The sequence below is a fragment of the Vicugna pacos genome, chromosome 8, assembly GCF_048564905.1.
Source record: "Vicugna pacos chromosome 8, VicPac4, whole genome shotgun sequence".
Classification (NCBI taxonomy): domain Eukaryota; kingdom Metazoa; phylum Chordata; class Mammalia; order Artiodactyla; family Camelidae; genus Vicugna; species Vicugna pacos.
The window spans coordinates 35,403,988-35,424,980 of NC_132994.1; the positions used below are offsets into that span (position 1 = coordinate 35,403,988).

At 36.0% G+C, this 20,993-nt stretch overlaps 1 protein-coding gene and 1 long non-coding RNA gene across 8 annotated transcripts in view; one reads left to right on the top strand and one right to left on the bottom strand.

Moving 5' to 3' along the window:
* LOC140697695 (uncharacterized) overlaps window positions 1-3,394 on the top strand; it is a 30,721-nt gene extending 27,327 nt beyond the window's left edge. Inside the window, exon 3 of the long non-coding RNA XR_012074922.1 lies at window positions 3,296-3,394. This is a non-coding gene — a long non-coding RNA (uncharacterized lncRNA). The remainder of the gene's footprint in view (window positions 1-3,295) is intronic.
* CDK19 (cyclin dependent kinase 19) overlaps window positions 1-20,993 on the bottom strand; it is a 138,684-nt gene that overhangs the window by 12,633 nt on the left and 105,058 nt on the right. For all 7 annotated transcript variants that reach the window (XM_072965738.1, XM_072965739.1, XM_072965733.1 and 4 more), the window contains 4 exons: window positions 10,468-10,525; window positions 5,766-5,897; window positions 743-886; window positions 506-575 (listed from right to left, as the gene is read on the bottom strand). In XM_072965738.1, the coding sequence (XP_072821839.1) occupies window positions 506-575; window positions 743-886; window positions 5,766-5,897; window positions 10,468-10,525 (404 nt within the window). The remainder of the gene's footprint in view (window positions 1-505; window positions 576-742; window positions 887-5,765; window positions 5,898-10,467; window positions 10,526-20,993) is intronic.

Sequence of the window (20,993 nt, forward strand, 5' to 3'; positions counted from 1 at the left end):
GAGAGAAAGGATAAACAGGAGTTAATCTGATGAAACAGGTGGGAGGAAAGTACATCCTAGGCTGAAGGAACAGCATGTGTAAAAACCCAGAGGTCAAAGAAAGCTCAGGGATTTTGAGGATCTTAAACAAATTCATGATGTCCTGGCTATAGAGCACAAAGTGGACAGTGGTTTAGGAAATGAATCTGGTGAGGGAGATGCCAAGGCTTTGTAAGCCATATTAAGAAACTGAGGGCAATGGTGAATTAAGAGCAGCTAGAAGACTGACGTGATCCAAACTGCTTTTGGCAATGACTGCAGTACAGACAATGCGCTGGAATGAAGACTAGAGGTAGAAATACCACTCAGGAGGCCACTGCAGGATTCCAGGTGAGAGAGAGTGGTGTGGACTATAAAAGTGGCAGGTTGGATGGAAAGAAATACAAAGATTCAAAGGATAGTTAGAAAAAAGAATTGACTAGATGCACCACTGAATATTATTTATATGTAATACGGAATTACTTACGTTGTTCTTCTAAAGTCTTTTTGAAGTGTGGGGTATTCTGGCATCTTTCTAATATCTTCCCAGTCTTTATCTTGCAAAAAAAAATATTTAATATTGTTATTGGAAATAATGTGTTACTTATATAAAAATCTTAGTTTAGCTTAAAAAATACATAAAAATACTTAAAATATGCTTTTCAAAAGGAATGTTTTTGAATTATGACTCAAATATTATTTTGGAAAAATATGAATATATTACCTGCAGGAAACCCCATGACACTAAATATCCGATCTAGTTGATCATGATGAAAAGGATTGCTTGTTTTTATATCTTCCTGACGACAGTGAAAAATAGGTTCTGAAGTCAACAACTCAGCAAATATGCAACCTATTGCCCATATATCTATGAAGGAAGAAAAACAAGTTTTGATAAACATTTATTATATTTCCTTGGTTATAATTTCTGGATATAATCACAACCTACATATAAAAATACTTTTCACAGTGGAGGAACAGATAAAATATGTAAAAGGATTAAGAGACACAAAGTTCCAGCTATAAAGTGAGTAAGTCACAGGGATATGATGTACACACAGGGAATGCAGTCAATGATATTTAACAACTTTGTGTGGGGATGGATGGTAATTGGACTTATTGTGGTGATTATTTCATAACATATAAAAATATCAAATCATTATGTTGTACGCCTGGAACTGATACAATATTTTGTGTCAAGCATAACTTAGAAAAGAATCTGCAAAATTAAAAAAAGCTTTTCAGTGAAACAATATACAAAATATAATAGGTATATTAAGAAAATATATATATGACATGAAATAGCCATATCAGCACATAACAGATTGAAAGCCAAATAAAATTTACTTATAAATTTCCTGAAGAAGATAAGCTTGGGAAACTCAGTTTAGCAAGCAATGAATTTACTTTACAAATAGGCAAAGGCCTTTCTAACCATTAGTATTAATTTAATCACCAAAGCATTCAATTGATAATTTGACACAGGGCATAATACTCAAGATTTGATAGACTAAAACGGTATCGTCATCAGCTATGGTGATACCTTCCTTTTAAGCAATCAGATGCTTAATGACAGAACAATCTCTGAGTTGTCAGCCTGGACAGACAGTACAGATCACATAAAATGATTTGGAAAGACTCAACTTTTATCTGAAAGATACCAACTTCAATTTTTTCAATAAATTGTAAGGTCTAGAAGCTGATTAATACAAGTATATACAGGCACTGTGTGACACCAGATCTTATCTGAACACATTCATTTAGATGCTGCCCCAGCCTTCCAATGTGCCAGGGTAAAGCTCGGTACCTTTAAAAGTTTTATTAACTACTTCAAATCACCAGTTATACAGATTATTCTATTTAGATTTTACCCATTGAAAAACTGTAATTTATACTCTAAGACTATATTCACAATGCTTTGCCAAATGTACATGTGAATTAATTTTTGTGAAATACATATTCTTACTTGCCCACCTAAATGCTGTTTAATAAGTATGTTTTTAAAAAGATAGTAATGCACTGATTATGGTATAACATCGAAAAGTACAATGCTTAGCAGTCTTCTGAACATGGGAATAACATTCTGTAGACAAGCTCTCCATTAGCTAGAATTACCGTTGGTACACCATTTCATAAAACAAATTGCCAAATGAAAAAAAAAGCATAAACTAATGTCTCACACATCTGGCTCCATTCAGGAATGGTTTCCTTCCACACAAGTTACCCTTTTGGAAAATGGGACCTATCCCTTCAAAAACCATTTGTATTACACTATTACCTGCCATGTTAAGAGGCTATGAAAAGAGGCCTAATGACCCAGGAGGGTCACCGTCATCATGAAGCTCCATCAGTAAAGTGCAGAACAATAATACTGCTCAGTGTCTACTTTTTAATTCTTTTCTTCTCCCACATCATGTTGGTTGTCATTCTTACCCCTGATGTAGCTGCCTCTGACAGTCCCACCTCTCTTTCTGCTGGCTGCCTGTACCATGCAGTCGACAGGGACTATTACTGTATGTTGCTGGTCACATCACTTCCTGGTTTGCCCTCTGTTCAAAGAACAAGAGCCAGTATCTAGCTTTCCCAGAGAACGGCTTAGAGAAAGAACTTCAGTGTAGCAGGTAGTGTTAAATTCTAGGATGTCCTGCCTCATATTAGCATCTAATTTTAAATGGTCATCTGGCTCCTGTACCATCTATACCCATTTCTCAGCTCTTTCCTTTATCAGCAACTTGTTTTTTTGTCTATCTCCCTCTTCCCCCTCCTCCTTGCCCTCTCTTTCTCTCTCACACACACACACTCCTCCACTTACCTTGCCCACTAAATGTCACTCCATAAACCTTCACTGATATCTAATCATCAAACTCTTTTTTTCTATGCTCTGAATAGAAATAATGCTCATTTCTGGCCTGAACCAGGTATGGAGAATTGCAAGAATGAGTGAATGTGAGTGTATTTATTATGTCTGCTATGAATATATTTTAAGCCTAAAGATAACTAATATGGGGATTATTCCTTTTCTGTGCCTTAACTTTTTTCCCCCTGATTTCTATCCAGAATGGATAATTGGGACTTGACTAAAATTAGAAATTAATGATTATGTTTTTATCTTTAATTGAGTAAATCTCATTTTTACTGAGCAAGTTAGTCGTAAGCTGGTTAAAATTCAATTTCAGTTCTCCTTACCCTGAGGAAATAAGAAATATAATTGGTTTCCAATTCAAACCCAATTACCTTTATTTCCCAAAAAACACATCTATTTCTTTTACTCCAACAGCAGAGTCCCCTGGAGGGGACTGGAGGAATCACATTCTGTAACCTTCTCTATCGCCTGCACTACAGAAAGTTTATGGGTGGCCCTGCGGAAAGATGGCTTCCATTGGTATGTACAAAATTTTAAAAAGAACTGGTATTTATATAATGACTCGTAAGGAGCTTAGAATATGCAGATAACATTTATATCTACCCATAGGATTTTTTCCAATCTTGACTTAGCTATTGGAGAACCATTATTAACAGCATCTACAGGCTATATTGCCCTTTTAACCAAAGATGCTAATGAGTGTGCCTGAACTAGCTTCTCCTGGGAGGAGATATTACTGTGCTTAAAAATGTGAAATATGTTCTGACCTAAGAAAAATTTCTGACTTCAGAACATATTCATGAAACTCTGCCTCTCAAAATGCGGGACCACACACAACAGAATCACTAATGGTACATGTTAAACATGGGACTCACTACCGTGGGTTTGCTGAATGAGAATCTGAGAGTGGGACAGACCTGGTGAGGCATCATTTAGTTTAACAGAAGGTTTTTGGCTAAACCTGCCTTTTTTTTACTGGAAACCTCCCTTCTAGACACTGACTGGATAGTGCTGTTTAGTCCAATGCATGTGGATTTCTGCTAGTGTCACATCCTCGACTCCTACCCTGTGCCCTGGTTACCTCACCATCAATCCTGTCCTCAGGCACCACCTGTTGCTTCCAACTAACACTCCCCTTTTCTCTGTCTGGCTTTTGGTCTCCTCCTATCCTCTGGTGCCTTCTGAAATTGTCCAGGAGATTTTACTGCTCTCAATAGAGAGACCTAATAACAGAAAAAGCAAACATAATTCTAAATGCCTCAAAAATGCAGCCCCTCAGTAAGTCATTCATTGGAATGTAGAGCCAGTCCCTGATTTTCACTCCTCACTCTGAGGACCACTCCGTTCCTTCCATTTGCTTTTTGTCATTCTCCTCCCTTCATAGACAGCTGCCACTGTCCACTGCTGATAGTGTGGCCTTGCAGCCTCCGATAAGGGGCCTTCCGGTGGGCTCAACTGCCAGAGCACAGTTCTAAGGTCGGTCTCACACTCCTCCACTGTCAGACACACACTGGTTTTCCTCACTGTAGCTGAGGCCACTCATAGGCTTTTTCACTAATTTAACAAAATCCTTCAGCAATATTTATGAGAGAGAACAATATTCCACACTGCTAGTGTCTCAATCCCTAGACAAAGATAGTATAAATGTGTTCTGGGTATCCAAGTTTTGCAGAAATCAGACCTCCTGATGAATGAATGAAAAATTATTGTATTTTAATTTTTGTTTCCCTTTTTACCCATGAATAGGTTAATCATGAGTCAAATATTTTCAAACATAAGAACTTCTTTTTTAGTATTTTAGATGCTACCAGGTTTTTCATAAGCTTAACAGAGAAAGGATTGTGCTTACTTATCTATTTTTAATAATTGTATACTTTAAGTGCCTTCATCAATAGAACCCAACAAAAGCAACTAAGTGTAGTCAAAACAAATACTAGTCTAACATAAGTAAACAGAAAATTCAACAAAAAGAAAACTTAGAGATATACACTTAGCAAATTTAGGTATCTTGCAAAACCAGCCCTTCACATTAGCCGTATTATTTACTCCCTCCCTATCCTCTTGTTTAACCTCCTTTAAAGCAATATCCAGGTTTGACGATAGCTCTCTCTTCCTGATCCTCTCAATTAGCAGCTGGGCTCTCTGAGGATACTGTAGAGACCAGGCAGCAAAATCTCTGATGCCTCTGTTCTGAAGCAAATTTTAAATCCTACACAGTGCTTATAACAGGTTTTTTGGGGTTTTTTTTTTTAGTTTAGTTTTTTTTTTTCTTTAAACTTCATGAGATAGCAGGATGCTGAGCACAGCTAATCTACCCAGACTCTATTTCCTACCTTCATGGAGAAATTGCCATTCTGATAACTGTAATGGCAAGAGAGAAAGATTAGTCATGTTGTTTCCTCCATAGGAGAAGACTGACTTACTTTTCCCCAAATGGAAGGGGCCCTTCTCCAGTACCACACTACTCCCATTTTTCTGTTTTTCTTTTTGTGAAGAGAACAATTCTAAACCTCTCTCCCATTCTTCTCATCAATATTAGGTAAATGCAAAATAAAATTTGCATGTTATCATTTCCATAGCAACTCAACAGGATTAGATACTTCCATCCTTGAAAGAAAATGCTTTCTTTTTTTTTTATAAGAGTCATATTCTCCTATATAGTTAAGAATCCAAATCTACCAGAATATAAAATCTGGGAATACAGACAACAGGACTTTTACAAAGAGATATAAAGTGGTTTTTACAAAGCAGCTTTATTATTATACCACTTACTATTTATGAGAATTCAATATATGATATGATATGATATGATATGATATGATATGACATGATATGATACTGTAATACTTACCAACTGTAAGTAAATCATTTTATACTAACTTACCAATGGCCTTTGTATAATGCCTTGCACCAAGCAGAAGTTCTGGAGCCCGATACCAAAAAGTCACAACTACTGGATCCAAATCTGCTAGTGGCTTTAGAGGAGAATTGAATAATCTGGCAAAACCCATGTCAGCTAAAAGATAAAATAGTGTAATACTCAGTTTGCATGCTGTTATAAACATGCAAGGTTAATGACAATAGCCACTAACCTTATAAAGTAATCTTTTCCCTCCTTTTTCAACCAGTGGTCTGCACCAGGTCTCCCCTTCTGAGGTAGATACTAATATTGTGCCTAATTTACTGATGAAGAAACTGAGGCTTAAAGATATTCTGACTTGTCCAGATCATAGAACTAGTAAGTACAGAGTCAGAATTAGAATCCAGGTCCGACTTCAGATTCCTGGCTTTCAGGACACTTAGAATAATATTCTTAAATGTTTTAAAAATTGAAAACAGTCTAAAAGTTTCCATGATTATGATTTCTCTATGCCTATATATCTAAAATCTGACTATATCTTAGTTCAGTGTGTCTAGAATTGGTCTTATGGGCCCGGGAACTGATTTATACACATCTCTTCCCAACTCAGCGTTCAGTAACATCACACTGGTGGCTTGAAATTGGCTATAATGGGAGTATTAACATCATAGAAAACAGCAAATGCTACAAACTGGGGCTTTCTTCCCCTGGAGAGCCAGCTGTTTGTATAGTTACCAGCACATCACATACATGTTTCCAAGAACATATATAGGACACATAAAAGAGAATTTATTATAATTCAGTATTTAACAATAGTCTATACCAAAGCTAACTAATTTAAATATTAGAAGTATAGAAAAGTAATAAAAAAGACTGTTACTATAATGGGGTGCTGGAGACTAATTTTCTTAAGATTTCCTAAATAACAAATACCTTAAACCTACAAAACACTTTAGAGTTTACAAACGGTTTTTACGTATATATCACTTCATCTAATCCTCATGAGAATGCTGCTTTAATAAGTACCCCCCTCCCCCCACTTGTGTGATAAAGAATCTGAGGCACAAAGCAGTTCATTGATTTGGCCAAAGTCACAGGGATAGTAAGTAAAAATGCCAGCACTCAAACAAAAACCATGTTATAATTTAGCAGCTACATTCTTAACTATGAACCTATCATCTTACAATACAATGCACAAATAGTACATAAAAGTTTCAACTACAGAGAATCATTTAATCTAAAACCAATATTTTATGATACACATTAAATTTTTAATTTACAGTTATTTTATTTCTTTACAGTTTGAATAATTCACAAGACTTTCTGAGAATGCTTTGGAGAACCCAGGGCTTAAAAAATAAAGCTATCCAAAGATACCTGTGCTGATGCCTACATTTTCTTAACTAAATTTCCCTACGGCAAACAAAAATATTCAAAACCATTCTACCAATACTACACCTGCCTCAAAGCATTGCTTTATATACGTAATAGATGCTGACTGTTGTTGATGGCAAAATAACATGACGGAAAGCTCTTTCACCCATTGAAATACATGCTATTTTTAAGTAAAGGCTAAAGCCAGTATTTCTTCCCTTATTCTCTACCTTCTTAATTTTATAAAGGCCACATCTATTCACTGAAAAAGGAAATAAGGCCAGAGGAAACAATAAATATTCTTAAAAACAATTCCATCTATTGTATGAACTTTAAAGGGGTTTCAAACCATTTTTCAAATAATTACTATTTCAGACAAAAGGTAACTAGCCTAAACATTACTAACAGTTGTTTTCCAAAATTAGATATGAGTGAAATTGTGCAATGCAACAGACAGGGGTAGTAGAATTCTGCTGTGGGTGCTAATTAGACAGTAGCACATGATAGAAAAGCAGCAGAAGGCGATGTCTGCCGTCCAGGAAGCTTACATGAAGGTGAGATGACAAGACAGTGGATTAAAAATAAAAAAGGGTAAGTGCTGTAAGACTAAAGGGAAGCTGCTACTGGTTTCTACTAGACTTTTAAGTCCCCAAGGGAAGGGGCTCTGTCTCCTTCATGGTTTAGCTGGAACGATGTTTGATAAATATTTGTAGAAGTGGATTAAACTGAAAGTAGATCTTGAGTGGATTCTGAAGGATAAATTGTGACTAGTAAAGAGGCAATAAGCACTTTAGGTAAGGCCTGCAAGTCTTCAGGTTGCTGGGGGAGAGGCCCAGATACAGGGAAGGGCACAATGGTTTTCATTGACTATGCTTTTCTTTTCAGTTAAAAAAGGAACTATATTTAAGTGTTAAGCACAGACATCAGAGCATTACTGATTAAAAAAAATATAATAATGTGCTATTTATTAAAATAAACTTTTAAAACAATTTAATTAACTAGATTAGTTGTCCACTAGACATTTATTAATTATTGCTTAGTTTTAACCCTGATTTTATCCCTAATCTTGGATAGAATTACAATCGTAAAACTCTTTAACAATAAGGCAACTAACTGGCCTGGCAGAATACAGGATTTATGCTGGAATAGTAGAGCTGTTTGGGAGAGAAAGGAGAAGACATTAAGTGTGGTGACTGGGATAAATGTGATGACTGGTACAGGCAAGGGAGAGTATAAGAGACGATGATGAGTTTGGTTTGGAATTAATGGAGTACAGGCTGCCAGCAGGACATCCAAATAGAAACATTTCAGCTAGGGTGAGAGAATAGAATTTGAGACTCAGATCTTAGAATCATTTTCACAGAACCCGAGATTTTGAAGCCACAACTTATCAATTCCCTAAAGAAGTAATTGTAGAGGGAGGCCATATCGTAAGCCAGTGCCTAGGGTGTCTTGAAACAAAAAGGTAACAGGACTAAGAGGCAATAATGAGTAAAAAATAGAAGTAACAGCAAAAGCAATAGATAGAAAAATAGAATTACATGATGTCATATGAACCAAAGGAAAGGACAGTCACAAGTTCAGGTTGGTCAGAAGAACAAATGACAAGTCAGTAAAAGAAAACACTGACTAAACACAGGCCACTAGATTTGGTAACACAGAGGTCATAGGTGACCTTTTAGAGAGCAGTTCCAATAGAGGGATGGAGACAAAGGCTGGACAGTAACAAATTAGGGTGAGTGAAACCAATGTGTAAATATCATGCATTTTAAAAGCAAAGGAAGTAAAAAAAATTGAACACATGGTAAAGAAAACAAAATGGATATGAGAAAATTGATGTTAAAATCAGGATGAGGATTACAAGTGTTTGAACGTGAGGAGAAACTTGCGAAGGGGAGAACGGAGACACTAACATGAGGAGCTGAAGTGCAGCAGGGAGATGTTTAGAAGCCAGGAAGGACCCTGGAGAGGACTTAGGAGGAGTCACTTTTCCTCTGAGACTGTTTCAAAGGCAGAGCTGTGCTGGCAAAAAGCGGGCAGTGAGGTCTGGCCAGATAGCCTTGACATACTAGGCAGCAGTGGCTGGAGGGAAAGAGACCCAGGACTTGAAATTCAAGTCCTTCCTTTGAAAGGCCGAGTAAGCTACACTCCCAAGTCCAGCTCTCATGATCTGCAATACCTGCCATAGAGGGCGGTTGTGTAAAACAAACAAGGTAATATATGAAAGTACCTGTCTATTTTACTGTCCCCCACAGGAGGACCACCGTTTATTTCCCTCTCACGAGTGTATAGCAAAAGCTAGTTACTGAATAAATGCCTCCAAGAAAAGAGTATAAGCGTGAAACAGAAACAAGTGAGGACAGTAGAAAGGGGATGGGCGGGAGGGGGAGCGAGAAGGAAAGCGGCCACTTGGTTCTTAATTAACATCAACAAAAGGTTTTACGACTCTGAATCTCAGTACACTCAGTATAGGTTTAAAGAAAGAGAAGTTGGTTTAGAAAAGCTTCTTCACAAACTGGGCTAGTAAATTAGTTGAAGAAGTAGAAAACCAAGCAGCAGGGTACCCTCGGTTGAAGCAAGACAATGAATTTGTAGTAGGTCGAGTTAGCACAATTCTGCATCACCCCTGGCACGATACACTCCAACAGCAAAGAAAGCAGGTTGATGAAACAAAAATTATTTTAAAATCTTTCTGAAAAGCATTGAACATTCAATAAATGTAAGTTCTCTTATAAGAAATCAGAATAAATCATTTCTTAGCTCATTTTCTCCTCAAATATGTCATAGATATAAATGATGCCAATTTCTTTTAGAACTTTCAAGGTTGCAAAGGAAATTTTAATACAGGATAAGACTCCTACCAGTGCCTTAATCTAAGACCAGCAAGTAAGAGGTTTATAAGCATATATACTTGTTTGGAAAAGATGTGTTGGTACCTGGCACAGGACTTGAGGGGGGCAGTGGGGAGGTATCTGTGAAGATCTATACGTTTTAGGTCAAAGTGAGAGGGATGTATTCAGGGAAAGAACATTTAGTAAAGCTGAGACAAAAGTAAGATTTAGGGATTATGCTTAGGGTAACTGCAGGACAGTAATAGCATAAACACATGCTTGGGGTATTGTATAGGAATGCATTTGTTTGCTTGTCTCAGCTTAGAATTATAGAACTTTATTTTGTAAATAAGCCTGAGAAATTTCATTTACTGCCTATCCACATTTCCCAACATTTTCTCTACAAATATTATGAAGAAGTAATTTTAAAATGAACTACTTAAATAAGAGTATTAAAAAGGGAAGCCATCTTTGCAGTCACTTCAGTTTCTTAATAAATTATTTTAGAAATAATTACCTACCTATTTTGACTCTCCCTCTCTCAGGACCTTCTCCCATTACTAGGATATTTGCTGGTTTCTAGAAATAAAAATAGAGCATTCAAGTTACTATACTTATTCTTTTGACATGCTCTAAAATAGAAAGGTTCTTATGAAAATATTACTTTTGGATTTTCATCAAAACTATAATTGAATATCAAGTACCTTCTACATAGTTAAAGCATTTTACATACTTGAAGTTAGCACTAACTTTCCAAAAACATCCTTGCTCTTGAAACGGCTAATCTTTGAAATTAGATCATATAAGTAATTACAAAGGAATTAAAGCTATCATTTCTATTTACCCTACAGAAGTAATGAGTAATAATACTTTAAAAATCTACACAAATTATAAGCTGTCCTCTTGCTGCCCACAACAAAGAGCTTTTGTGGTCAAAAATTTTTTAGACAAAATTTCAAACCACACATAATTACCTTCCTTTAAATGAATGAAATAGAATATTCCTTGCTAAATACTTCTAACCTACTGTAGGAAAACATGGTCAACATTCAACAGACTCCATTAAAACTGATACAAGTTTTCAGCTATAGTTCATGCAAAAGTGAGAAATTCCAAATATAATTTCAAGATGTAGAAAAATAAAAACCAAGGCTAAAACAGAGCTATTATAAAGAAAAGAGTAGGCTACAAATGTATCCACCATCTTTTAAGTCATTCTTATTGGTAGACATTTGGAAACAGAGAAACTGTGGAGATAGGCTTTTTGGGCAGGTAAGTCTCCTCTGTAAACTGTTTGGAGAGAAAATTTAAGATTCATTTATTTACTCAATGAATATATTTTTAGTGTCTTCTAGGGACAAAGAACCATGCTAACAATACTAAGAATTAAGAGGAAAAACAAAAGCACAGTAAACCAAGTTCCTAACCTCCAGATACTCACTGTGTAAGTAGAAAGAAATATCAGAAGCTTTGTATAATACTAGAAGCTAGTGCTAATTATGAGTTTCAGTGAGGACAGAGATCTTGGGTTAGAGGTTAAACTAGGTTACTTTTAAGATCTTTTCCAACTTGCCAGTTTTTTTTTTTTAAGTTTCAATGAAAACAATAAGCATACACGCACAAAAATAGTTCCAAGGAGGAAGTGATTAACTAGCGTTTCCATTGTTAAGGGAAATGTGCATCGGAAGTAGGGGTAGGGTGGATGTCTGTTATCCAGATCCTGAAAAATGAACGCGAGCTGGCACAGCAGAGTAGAAGGGCAAGGGCTATGAATGAGCTGGTCAGGAGACAGAAGTCTGACTTGACAGAAAGCAGAGGACGCATGTTGTGGGGAGTAGAATGAACCTAGACTCTGCTTAGTCTTAAATGCTAAATGAAGTAATCCGACCTCATACTACAGTCAGTGAGATTACAGGGAAGGGGGAGGTATCAGAAGTGGGTGTGAGGTGATAAGAGCTTCATCCAAGGACTTCTCAGCTGAAATGTGGAGGGAGGTATGGAGCTGAGTAACATTTTAAAAGAGAAATTAACAGGACTTTGTGACTAGTTGAAGGCAGAAGATTAAGAAAAGGAGTGATAAAGATTTCACTAAGGTTTTGAGTTTATGTGACTGGAAGAATGGTGCTTTAAGACAGAACGTTATGAGGTACTGATTTGAGAGGGGAAACCAACAAACAGAAGGAGATGACACAGTGAGTTTGAGTAATGTGAGAGGCCTAAAGCATACCAGCCAGGGGAGTGGAAACAGGAAGATTTAGATTTGAAACTTACTGTCACTGGGGTGATAATTAAAGACATGCGACAAGATTAATCTACTATAGCAGAAAGAACAGAATAGCATCAAACAAAAAACGAACCTTCAGAATTCAAGTTTGACAACGCCAAAGATCCATTATGTATAAAACATTGTACTGGAGATTTCCAGGAAACAAAGAGAAATAAAACATGAAGCCCTTGACTTTCAAGGAGCTTAAAATCTAGTAGGGAAAGACAGACAGACAGCTTTTTAGAATAGAAGACAGATTATGAGATACACTAAAACAGCAAAATAAATCACCAGGAATGAATGATTTGTGCAGTGAATATCAGGATAGTCTTTAGGGAGGAGATGCCTTTAGATGAATTTAAGAATGACTAAGATTTTGATAAATATAAACGAAAGAATGACTTTTCAGCTTCAGAGAACACTAAAATAATGACATGATCACACATACACATACAAAACAAACAAAAACCAAAAACAAAGCAAAACAACCCACAGATGTGGCATACCTGGGGAGCCTACAAGTGTTTTGATATGGTTAGAGCATAGAATGCTCAGTATAGAAATAAGGCTAGAAACTATGTTTGGAATAAAATGTCACATTAAAGAAACTACAATTTATTCTATAGGCTAAACCAAGATAAGACAGTGAGATAATCAGATCTATATTTAGGGGAAAAAAAACTCCAGAAGCACTGTAAAGGATGAACTGGAAAGGATGGATGGACTACAAAGCAGAGACAGAGAGACCAGTTGGAAGTGGGCTACTATAGTCTAGGGAAAAGTAAAGGGACTCTGCCTTGTGACAGTGGTCACAGAGGAACGTATAAGAGCATTTCAAGGTTAAAGTTCAAGACTTGGCATTGCTTTTTTGCATTGCCTTCTCTACCCTCTGTAGTCATTCATTCAACAAACATTGACTGAGCATCTGGCAGTGATTTAGATGCTGAGATACAGTAGTAAACAAAACCAGGCAAAATCCTTGCCCTATTGGAGCTTACATTCCAGTGGGAAGAGAAAGACAATAAATAACATGTACAGTATAATGGAAGTACTGTGGGGGGGAAAGAAAACAAAACGAAAACAACAAGAGATTTCCATATCTGGTATTACGGCTGACTAGGTGCCCCAGAGGACCTGCCATCACAAAACCACAATATGTTGCCTAAGAAACAGTCCCTGAAGGACCCTTCGTCTCACAAAAAATTAAGGGATATCTACAACAACCCCTAGCCCCACCCTGACTAATGGCTGGAGAAGGAAGGAAAGGCAGAATGGACCTGAAGGCAGATGACAATAACACATTTCAGCGGGGACACTGAACCTTGAGCCACCAGCAAGGTGAGGAAACCGAGCTTGTTACCTGACAATCAGCCAAGACTCTCAAGGGGACTAAAGTAAACCAGTAGAAGCAAAAGGCACTCTCTCTGGAGGAAGAACTTCCTATCTTAGGCCTAAGGACTAAAACAATACATTTTCCTGCTAAAAGCAAATTATTTCCATACCGGATTAAAAACAAAATCCATTCATACACTACTTACAAGAAATCCATCTAAGTGGAAGGATCATAAAAGCTAAAAGTCAAAAGCCATTAAAAGATATATCAGGCAAACTGCTAAAAGAATCAACTACAGGAATGTCAGACAAAATAGCTTTTAAGACAAAAGCATTATTAGGAGTAGAGATGGTATATAATGATACAAGGTTCAATTCACTAGAAAGAGGGAACTCTCCTAAAACTTGTTATATACTTGAAATATATATGTATTTGATAAAATTGCAAAGAGGGAAAAGACCAATGACAACAGACTTTTCTCAGTTACTGATACATCAGGCAAATAAAAGATAAGCAAGATATGTAACATCCAAAGGATACAGTTGACAAGACTGATCTAGAAGACAAATACATAACTTTTTACCCAATAATTAGAGAATACCCATTTTTTTTCAAGCATACATGAAACATTTACAAATGCTGATTGTGTACTAGCAGGTCTCAAGAAATTTCAAGGAATTGCTATCAAACAGACTATGTTCTCTGACCACAATGCAATTAAAGTTAAAATTCAGTTACAAAAGTATAAACTTAAAACTCCGTATATTTAGAAATTTAAAAATACTTCTAAATCATTCAGAGGTAAAAGGAGAAAGCATAAAGAAATTTAAAATACTCATAAATGAAATAATTAAAGTACAACCTATCAAAACCTATGGAATGCAGCTAATGCAGACTTACAAGGGAAATTTACAGCCTTAATTATTTATGTTAGGAAGAGAGGCTGAAAATAACTACGTGCCCAAGTTATGATGTTAAAAAAAACACAAAACCCAACAGACTAACCCAAAAGAAAGTAGAAGTAAAAAGAGAAAGGTTTAAGGGCAGGAATCTTCGAACTAGAGAGGATTTATGAAGCCTTTGGGACAACTACAATAAGAAGAGAGAAAGTGCAAGTAAACAATATTACTAATTACAAAAAGGAACATAACTGTAGATTCAATGGAGGTTAGAAAGATAAAAGAACCCTATAAAAAAAACTTTATAGCTATTAATTTTTTAAAATGTATACAAAATAGATAAAGTCAAGAAAAAAATAGCTTACAGATTGACTCAAAATGAATTAGAAAACCCAAAGAAATCAAAAAGTGCTAAATAAATTAAACTGTAGTTAGAAATCTTATCAAGAAAACAGATGATCACAGAGGCAAGTTCTCCAAATTTTCAATGAGCAGATTGTTTCAATTTTATTCAAACATTTTCAGAGACTAGAAAGAGGGAAATACAACATTGTAAAATGATTATAAATCAATAAAAAATGTTAAAAAAAAAAAGAAAAGAAAAAGAGGGAATACTTCCAACGCATTCTAGAAGGCCAGTATAACCTTGATACAAGAAAAACCAAAGTGTAAGAAAGAAAAACTTCAGGGCCAACCTCACTCATGAGTACAGATATAAAAATATTTAACAAAACAGTATTAAACCAAGTCCAGAAAAAGGAATGCCAGGACGGATAATATAAGAAAATCTATATAAGTCCACCACCACATTAATAGATTAAAGAAGAAAGATGATATAATTATCTTGATAGAAGCTGAAAAAACAGTTCATAAAATTTAATACTCAGTGATGATAAAACTCTCAGCGAGTCAGACTAGGAAAAAACTTCCTTAACCTGATCATGGGTATGCATCAAAAACTAAGAAGGAAACACGTAAGTATTCCCTTTAAAATCAGGAATAATGCAAGAATACCCACTATGATCACTTCTAAAGTCAACATAGTCCAGTAAAATAATTAAAGGCGTATGCATTAGAAAGGCAGGAACAGAACTATTGCTATCTTCAGATTATATAATTATCTACATAGAAAGCCCCAAAAATTTATAGATAAATTGTTTGCAATAATAAGAGTTTAGTAGGACACCTGGTGGCTGTTTGAGCAATATGAACAAGTATTTCTATATGCCAGCAAAAAAAAAAAAGCTAGGAATATAATTTTTCAAAGGCAGCATTTCTATAGCAACAACAAAAAACTGTAAGGTATCTAGGAATAAATATATCAAAGGAGGTACAAGATTTTTATGCAGAACACCTTGAAAGCCTATCTTAAATAACATTAAGAAGTCCTAAATAAATAAAAAGCTCATGTTTACAAAGAACACTCAATGTAGTAGAGCCATCAGTTCTCCCCAAACTTATCTGTCTATTCAATACAACTTCAATTAAAATTCCATCAGCACTTCCTTGTGGAACTTGAAAAGCTCATTTAAAAAATGTATGTGGAAAAGCAAAGAGCCAAGAATAGGCAAGATATTCATGAAGTGTTAGGGGCAGGGGATGAGGAGAAGAATCTGGCTCAAGCATGATATCAAGATGTATTTTAAAGCAGTAATAATTAAAACTGTGGTACTGGTACAAGGATGGACAAACTGATCAATGGGAGAGAATGGAAAAAACAGATGGAACCATGATACTGAAAGAAGAGGAAGTTCAGATCAGTGGAGAAAAGAAAAACTAATCAATAAATGGTGCCGGCACAAGTTACTCAAATGGGGAAAAAAATACGTAAAATGAACCTTCACCTCCTACCATATAGACATCAATTTCAGGAGGATTAAGGAATTAAATGTGAAAAGCAAAACCTTAAAGTTTTGGAGGGAAAAAAAAAGATTGGAGAATATCTTTTTGACCCTGAGTCAGGGAAGAATTTCTTCAACAAGTTACAAAGAATAACCATAAAAGTAAAGACTGATAAATTTGGCTATTAAAGTAATTTCTAACCATCAAAGATAAGGAAAATAAAAAGACAAAGCACAAACCGCCAGAAGTTTTGGAACACGTATCAGTAACAAAGATTTAGTATCCAGAATAAAGAACTCCTACAAACCAATATTAAAAACAACCTAAAAAATAATGGGCATAATGTCCAAACAGGGATTTAACAAAAGAAGAAATATTTTTAACCATGGAGCCTATGAAAAGATGCCACGCCTCATCAGTAGTGGGGGAAATGCAAATTAAAATCACAGTGAGATACCATTTTACACCTAGTAAATTGGTTAAAAATTAAGAACTGTTGAGTAGGAAGTAGGTCGAGGGGAACCCCAATACATAACTGGTGGGAGAATAAACTGGTACAACTTCTTTGGAAAATAATTTGGCATCATCTTGCAAAACTGAACAACTGCATAACCTTCGACTCAGTAATTCCATTTTTAGATACACCAAAGAATGGTCAGAGCAGCACAGTTTGTAACACAAAAAAAAATCTGGATGCAACCCAAATTTCTAGCTAATAGGAAAATGGAGAAATTAATTGTGGTAAGAGTCACACAATGAATTTTAAAACAGCAGTGAAAATCACTGAATTGCAAATAAAGGTACAAAATATTCAGATCTTGGAAACATTATGCTGAGTGAGAAAAGCAAGTTTTGGAAGACTATAAAGCTGAAAACCAAGCAAAGCTAAAAAATGGACTGTTTAGGCAAACATACAAATGTGAAACTTATTTTTTAAAAGAAGTGAGTAACAGATTCAAAAATCAGGAAATTTGTTACCTCTTGGGAGGAGGCAGGAGGATAGAATGGGGGAAAAAACACAGATAGAAGCAAGCTATTGGTAATGTTCCAGTTATCGGCTTAAATGACAGGCTCTCGACTGTGATGCTTTTTAAGGTACATATACATGTACCAAATATTCTTTTGTATATATCATATATTAAGAAGATAATAAAGACAAAAAATAAAGCAAGTAATGGGAATAGGTACTGTTGGGAGTGGGTCGGAAGGGTGTTCTTTTCAACATTATTTAAGCATTATTTTAAATTACTTAGAGAATGCCTCCTTGAGAAGGTAACATTTGGGATAAGACCTGAAGAAAGTTACAGTAGCAAGTGCAGTAATCAGGGAAGAGCAAGTTGAAAGGCCTGAGGCAGAAGTTTGTCTGATGAACTAGAGACATGCCAGGGAGAATGGTGGCCATCAGGAAGGACAGTGATAAGGCACTGATGATTCTAGAGAGAAGGAAACCCAAGGGAGGGCTTGCTTGCTGTTTCCAATGATTCTGCTTTTGGCACAGGTCATCTGGGTACCAGAATTGGACAGGTTCTTGGGCACTGTCTGACCTGTGCTCTGAGAGTTTATGAGGGCTGCCACAAGATTTGCAGCAAGGAAAGATCACACGGCTTAAAGCAATCAGGAAAAACGTTGGCGAGCTGGCAGGTTGGCTAACTGGAGAAATAGCAAAGAGGTCAATGTGACCATAGCTGATGTCAGAGGAGGAGAGTTAGCACAGGAGAAGCAGCAAAGGGGTGAGACGGAGATTAAGGAGGGTGTTGTGGATCATACAGGAAGATGTGGGGACTTGGAAAGACCTAAATGTTTTACATGACTAGAATTAGCATCATATTGTTATATTATCTTTCTGTCTTACCCATAATTTTTACAAACTGCATAATTATTTTATGCAATATGTATATATTTTGGTATTCTGACCATCTCTGATAGCAGGATTTGGAGAGAGAATCATTTTCTACTACATTATATATTTCCATAACGTTTGATGTTGTATATTCTCTATTGTTGATAATTAGAGAAATGGTATTTTTTAAAATATAAGAAAAAAATAATAGTGCTAAGAGGAATAAGGGATGTTAGAGGAAAAAGAACCAATAAAGAACCTGTGAAGGAGCATCCAAGGTAAGAAAACATGGATAACATCGGGCCCTAGAAGCTAAGGGTTTAAAAAGGAGGAGGTGGTCTTCAGGTGCAACAGAATGAAAGCTGAGAAGAGGCAACTTTGGAACAATTACAAAGTCACTGGTGACTCAGAAAAAATAATTCCTGTGCACTTACAGAAGCCAGACACAGTAAACGAGACCCAAACAAGTGGAGAAAAGGTGAAGGCAGATTTAGAGGACGTTTTTCAAGGCCTCAGTGAGGATGGGAATCTCTGGGATATAACAATTTTTTAAATTATAAAATGATCAAATAAAGCATCTTACATGCCATCTACTATATTTGCAATTCCTAAATTTTGTGCTTGAAACTTTTAAAAATAAAGATACAATGAGGTAAGGGAGAAAAAATTGCTTCATATAAGAAATGAAAATAGATTACGAGCTGCTGAATAGGAGAGAAGCAGGAAGCCGGTCCTGGATCAGGGTTAGCTAACTCTGGTTAGTAGTCCCTGCCATCACACGACATGGAGACAGAGAATATAAATACGAACACCACAATGCAATAAGGATACAGAAAGACAAAAGAGGGTCCAGCTAGTTCTGAAGCTAGAGAATACCTTTGATATGATGATGTACTTGAAGCTTACAGAAGCTCTAAGTGCAGGGCCTCCATGCAGAGCCTGAGAGGAGGGCAGAAGCAGTGGCATGGTCTGGGGAGCAGTGGCTATGAGCTCTTTTTACAGTCTGAGGAAGGAACCCAGAGCTGGGGCAGTATCCACAGAGAAGGGCTCCTGTGGTCAAGTGAAGATCTAGAATCGCAGAAGGAGTCATTTTTTAACGTGCAGCCCTTCACTGGGATTATCTGTCCCCTTCAGGACAAGTAAATAAACGTTAAGGTCATAAGGTACTTGATGTTTTAAAATAACAACAAAATAAATAATACAGTCACCATTAAAATACACTTAACTTTTCACAGCATTTTCACATCAATTTCTTTTTCCTTGAGGGAAATACTCAAGGACTTACAAGGCTAGGGGCAAGTCTCAGAACAACTCCATCTACCCCCCAGACTCCACACAGATGTGTTTGCAGGTATTATGTTTAATTTTCAGAAGACTAACTTTAACAGATTAACTTAAGTGAAGGTATATGCTTTAAAAAAAAAAACAAAAGACAAAACAACAACAAAGGAAACTGCAGCTCATGCACATGCACTCACACCCACATATACAAACCTAAAAGAATGAAGAAAGGACACCAAAATTGTTCTGACCTAGTTACATCCCAACTAACACAGACTATGCTTTACTAAAACCCCTCTTCTTACTGTGAACACAAAATGCCAGCTGTGAAAGAAAGTGATACTGCTGGGTTTGCACACTTTGGTTACCATAGAAACTGTAGAAATGGCAGGAGTTGGATGCCTCACATTTAAGTTATCAGCAATAAAACTGGATAGACAAATCAAGGCTGCAGGGTTCATTTTAGTTAAATTGTATTTTAAAGGCAAAAGTCAGGGAAATAATGTGATAAACAATATGATTACTCAGAAATTATTCTTGAAATATCTGCATTTTAGCAGAAAGTAGTTAATTCTTGAATGTACATTCATGATGTTTTACATGTATCCTAGATTTGCTTTTCCCTTTTATGGAATCAATTTTCTTTTCACAGAGTTAAATTTATTTCAGTTAATTGGCACATCATAAATAGAACAGCCTTAAGATACACAATTATCCTACTACATTTGCTTTGCACTTCCCACCCTAGGACATTTGGAACAAAAATATGAAACCCACATAATGACACTCATCAGCACCAATAAAGAAGGCAGCAAAACATAAACACTATTGTCTACAATCCTGAATAATAGGAAAAAAAACAATGAGAATATCAACTGGACTAGTTTCTGAACAATAAACAGTGCTAGCCTAAAATTAATGGCTAAAACTATTCTTTTATTTAAATATAGAGGTGGCACAACTCTCCTCACATTTGATACAAAAGTACATTGCCAGGAGAAAACCCTCAGTTTATGTTCCCTTCTTTACACTGTTCTCCATTGTTCACCTTGAACAAGTAAGATTAAGTGTTGTGACAAATGGGACAAAGAACTAAGAGTATAAGACATGTGCTTTTTTTCCTTAACAAACACAACAGTCATTTGCTAATAGCATCAGTCTATCATATCTTTACCCCTAAAAATAGTATCACTAATAGTAAAGGATTTAAAAAATAGAGAATCTTATTATTGTGACTGCAGCCCCCTCCAGGGCAGGGAGAATATTTCTCTAACGACTTTATATATCTGCTGAAATCCAGGCATATAGTGTTCAATACATATTTGTTGAATGAATGAATGAAAATTGCCAATGGTTATACTCATGGTTCTTTGACAGGCAAGTTCTCAATTTTAATAGAAGCTGTAAGAAACTAGAGTAAGCACTTACCACAAAATATGCCAAGCTCACTTCTGAATATAGATATTTTTTAAGTCCTAATTTTAGTTTATTCCAGGGTTTCAACAGTCACCCATATGTGAATGACTCCAAAATATATACCTCGAAGAATCTAAACTATATATGAAGAGAGATGTCAACTGTATTCT